This window comes from Suricata suricatta, chromosome 5, assembly GCF_006229205.1.
Source record: "Suricata suricatta isolate VVHF042 chromosome 5, meerkat_22Aug2017_6uvM2_HiC, whole genome shotgun sequence".
NCBI classification, from domain to species: domain Eukaryota; kingdom Metazoa; phylum Chordata; class Mammalia; order Carnivora; family Herpestidae; genus Suricata; species Suricata suricatta.
In genome coordinates this window covers 94,990,761-94,995,617 of record NC_043704.1, presented here as the reverse complement: position 1 = coordinate 94,995,617, position 4,857 = coordinate 94,990,761, and the positions used below count along the sequence as shown (strand labels likewise).

General features: G+C 46.8%; 1 protein-coding gene across 5 annotated transcripts in view; it reads right to left on the bottom strand.

Annotated features, from left to right (window-relative positions):
• MECOM (MDS1 and EVI1 complex locus) overlaps positions 1 to 222 on the bottom strand; it is a 550,526-nt gene extending 550,304 nt beyond the window's left edge. For all 5 annotated transcript variants that reach the window (XM_029939932.1, XM_029939934.1, XM_029939937.1 and 2 more), the window contains exon 1: positions 89 to 222. In XM_029939932.1, the coding sequence (XP_029795792.1) occupies positions 89 to 125 (37 nt within the window). In that variant the 5' untranslated portion in view covers positions 126 to 222. The remainder of the gene's footprint in view (positions 1 to 88) is intronic.
• Positions 223 to 4,857: the final 4,635 nt, after the last annotated feature.

The window sequence follows — 4,857 nt, the reverse complement described above, 5'->3', positions numbered from 1 at the left end:
CTGCGCGCTCCCTCCCCGAGCGCTGGAGACAGATATGCAAGATGGCAGAGGAGGGGGAAAGCCAATAGAAAAGGGATATTGCACCTACTTGTGGCCAGTTTCCTTGCCCTGCCTTTGGATCTCATGCTGTGCCCAGTCCTGCAGCCGCTGGTGTGTGGTTGGGGTTTTTTTTTCTTGGATCTTTTCCTTCTTTTGCTCTCCCTCTCGCTCCCTCCCTCGCTCCTCTCTCTCTCTCTCTCTCTCTCTCTCTCCCTCTCTCTCTCTCTCTCTCTAACACACACACACACACACACACACTTACACACACTCACTCTGTCTTTCCCTCTTTCACTCTCTCTCCCTCCCTCTCTCCCTTTCTCTCAATCCACACTCGCTATCTCTCCAGCATTGTCAGTTCGGACACCTTCGCACATGCGCGCTAGACGCCCCTCCAACATCTCAGCGCCGCCAAAAAAAGTTTGGAGCGATTTATCACTTTGATTTGGAGATCTTGTCAGATGGCAATCGCCGAGGAGGCGGAGAAAGGGAGCCGCGGGGAGGGCGGCGGGGGGCGGGGAGCGAGCACTGGGAGCCGGAGGGGAGCAGACACCTCGCCCCCAAAAAAGGCGGGGGGCGGGGGGAGTAAAAAGACTAGGGCAAAGGATTGAGTTCGTGTTGCAATCACCTATAAGCCTGTATGATTATTATTATTGTTTTTCCCACCATAAATTGCAGGAAATTTTCTATACCATCCACGGAGAAAGCAAGAAATGAGGCTTTTAAAACCTCTTCCATATTAAAGAACTAAAAGGACAGGACTCTTAAATGATCCCGGAGAAAGTGAGAATCATCCTGAACTTCAGGAAATCTGCTGCTGCCGCTCCTACTGCTACTGAAGCTATTTCAGCTTGTGCTTTCGGAGTTGAAAGTAGAATATGTAACTGTTTTCTTTCTCGATGTTAAGTATAGTATCAAGGCTTGCTGCTATTCTTGGAACATTGCAGTGGTCTATCCCAACCAAGTAGTAATGATCACCTTTGATTCCCAGGTCCGGGCAGACTCGGGTATTTAACATCCCAGACCTCCTGCTTCCCTGAGGTCGGCTGTCACCTTCCGGCCTCCCCCACGCTGCCCCCATCTCCTGTTGCTGCAGCTCTGCCTGCCTGCCATTTTCACTCACTCGCTTAAACCCACAACCTTTGGGGTCATAAGAAAGGGGGATTCCTTTCTCACCCTTAAAAAATAAATTCTTGGAACTTGTTTTAATTACAGGATTTACCAATGAAGTTGGCACATAGAAATGGGGAAATCCTAAAGGGGCCAGCTGTGTTCAAGGTATGAATCAATCTCAACTACGTATAGATTTTCTCTTGGTACAACCGCCTTGCATTAAACAGTTTTGTTCAATACCTTCCATGAGCTATTTATGTCCCCATTAATATCTGTTGCAAATCCTGCCAGACACCGTAAAAGAAAATTACAATCTTTTCAGTCTCTGTGCTTCAACAGTACATCCTTGACAGTCCAGTGAGAGGAGAAGAAAAAGAAAAGCAAGTCCTGGGCAGTTCAGGAACGGCAGGGGAGGGGAAGAGAGATCACTGAAAATACCCTCTTGTGCCAGTTGTCATTTGTTGTCAAAACTAGCACTGGGGGTATGAGCAAATACCAAGGCTCGACCCTAAGAGGCATTCATCAATGGCTCACAAAATATCTCTGTTTGAGGAAAGCAAAATTCAAAAGATCACCCTGGCTAAGGATACGCACCATTTCTTTCTTCAGAGTTGTGTAATTCTGGGAGCATGTAGCTGTAAGATAGAGGTCCATGGAGAACCAAGCAAGTAAAGGTCCCAAGAGAGACAGATGTGTAATGTCAAAATGTAAGGAAAAGATAAAGGGAGCAAAGGAAGGAATTGCACAGAGCAGGAGTAAAACAACTTCTAAAAGAGAAGGTTCTGGTAAGTACCAGATGGGCACAGGAGAACTCTGTCATTCCCTCTGGACTGCAGAGGCAAGTGGGTTTTGTTTTTGTTTTTGTTTTTGTTTTTGTCTTTCCAGTCCTGCTACAATTCCTGTGGCTCTATGGTGTACTTCTACACAGCAGAGGTAGGTGCAAAAGCACCAGGCTTTGGGTTCCCAGAGGTCTGTGAGTGTGAGTTCACTGGCTCCTCTCAGTTTAGATGCCTTCCCTCAGATGAAATGTAAGTGTCCTCAGAAGAAAAGGAGAAGTTGGGGTTGAGAACCACCAGAAAGGTAATAGAATCTCTAGGGAGAGAAACACTAGCCTGGCCATCAAGATGTTCACAGAAGCTGCTTCTGATCAGTTTAAGGACTCCCTGGGGACCCTCACCTAGGCCAAAGGACGGAACGACAGCACGGGGGAATCAGGCCCCTCCCATCTGTCAGAACCTCCAGGGCCTCTTCCCGTAGGAGGGGAGAAGGAGACCCCTAGGGAAGAAGAGCGCCCTGCACAGTAGGAGGCTCAGCCTTGGACTTTTCAATTCACCTCCTCTGCGCGGGAAGCTTAAAAAAATAATAAAAGGAGTTACTATTCCCACCCCCCTCCTCCACTGCTCTCATTAATTCCTTTCATCTCATACCCAGGGGGTCTATATCCCGGTCCACTAACGCAGAGGAGGTTAAGAGGAGTGCCAGAGAATTTTCTAGGAGACGAAGGTATCATGGAATCAAACCCAAGATTAAGTAAAAAACCCACCTGTGAAGCTGCGGTGATTGTTTCTTCTGAGAAATTTTAAACCACGTGGCGAGCTAGGGGTGGGGTGGGGGCTGTGAAGGGAACTGAATAGGATATGAAGGACTCAAGAAAATCAAATCTGAGTACCCTAACTTAGAGATCCGTAAACTTTTCTAGACGGTGAAGGGCGAGGGGATGGAGCGTCGCTGGAACACCCTCCCCTACTGTTTTTTAAAGTCCTTGGGGTCGGGCCGCCTCCGCGAATGCCAGCTCTTTCCAAGAGTTTCGGGATCCGAGCAAATCCAACCTCTTCCAACTGAAATAATAAACACAAACTCCTCTGTCCCCAAGGGCCAAAGCATTGTGACTAGACAAGGCATCATTCTTTTTGTTGTTTTTGTTAGTGAAGTATTCGCAACATCATCACTTTTATTTTCAAACCTGAAAGCTGGGTTTCTTTTCTTTTTTTCTTCCTTTCTCTCTCTCTCTCTCCCTCTTTCTTCCTCATTTGCTTCCTGCCCTATGCGAGTGTTAATGAAAAAGCCAAGTTGCTAGTTCAAGTGTGTTTAACCTGATGGAGCAAACGTCCAGCAGCCGCGGACGGCGCTAGCCGCCTGCAGCGCGGCTTGCCTGAGCGTGTCGACCTGGGCGGGTTCCCACTTCCAACCAAGTACGTGAACCCCGTCAATTCCACCTGTCCCGAGTCTCAGCCGTGAGACCCGAGCAGGTGGCGTTCTGGTCAGCGGCCCCACGGATTCCCGAAACCCTCTGACGGGACGTCCAAGCTGTCGCTCGCCCAAGAAAAAAGAGGCCTCCTACAAGTTGGCCGAGCTACCCTTGCTGCCCGATTCCCCACCAGCCACCTTTTTCTCTTCTCCTGAAATTCGTTTCCTTGAGGGGCATGAGTACCAACGTTCTCTTGCATTTTCTCCAACGGAAGCGGGAATCCTGGAAACTGTGCCTCCTTGGAAAGTCGATGAGCTTATGGACTGTTTGGATTTGCTTGTTTTATCACTGTCATATTCTGTGTCCGGGGGTTTTGTTGTGGGGTTTGTTGTTTGGGTTTCTTATTTTAGTTTTGTTAAAGAGAAGCAGAGATGAAGATGGGACTTGAAAGGAAGAGGGGTCATTGAAGAGGACAAGAGAAGTATACCCTTTAATAAATGCTAGAAACGGCAAAAAACTGATTTTCAACACATTGCATGCAACAGGAACTTTTCCTTTTCTCAAATTATAATTGAACCAGCCCCACAGTATCTTTAGAAGAAAGTTTGAATTCTTTATGGAGGTATTTCTTGGCCTATTGTCTTTGTGCAGTGAACTTTACATCTTGCTATTCAACCTATATTCTCCTAGCTACCAGCAAGATTAATTTAATCATTGTAATGCAATTATTAATACTGTTTACCCAACGCTGGGTTTCAGGTTGGCTGTTAAGAAATTAAACTCTCGCTGGGTGACCAGAGCTAGGCAGGGGTTTCTTCATGTTGAAAGGAAACAGTCCTCTTTATTTAGTCTCAGAGCTCTAGCTTTCGGCCACGGGCTCAATTAGCCAAAATGGAAACAATTTTCATTCATTGCAATAACTCACTGTTCTGGAGATCGCTTTCAAAATATACACTTTATTATTATACGCTGACCTCGGTGGCGTGGAGTGGCAATAAAAGAAAGAGGCAGGGAGATCTATCTAGCCCCCTTGGGCTATAATTATTAGAAATTAATTGGGTTCAGGACCCTGGGTAGTCTAGCTAAATTAATAGCTTGTCTAGTGGTTTAAATCCGAATTTTTAGTCCACGGGAGAAAGAGGGAGTCACAGACATGAAATGCAGACCCAAGGGACGCCCGAGTTTACTTGCAAGACACTCATCTATTAAATAGTGTCTAGAATACATTTGAGTTGGGGAGAAGGGGTCGGAGTAGGAGGGGCGGAGGCCAGAAGAAAGAAAGGAGCAAGATGGGGAAGGCGACTGCGAGTGAGCTAAAAGGTCTCGAGTTGATTTTATTCGATTTTTCTTGTCTGCATTGTTTTCGGGAGGGGTTGCATTTAGGGGTTAAAATAAAAAATAAAGATCCCGTGTACTCGGAGCTGTCGTGCTGGAGTAAAAGTGAAAAGGGAGCCTTAGGCAAAAGGAAATTACTGCGAGCCCGCGTGACCTTTCAGGGAGGTAATCAATCAAGTGATCAA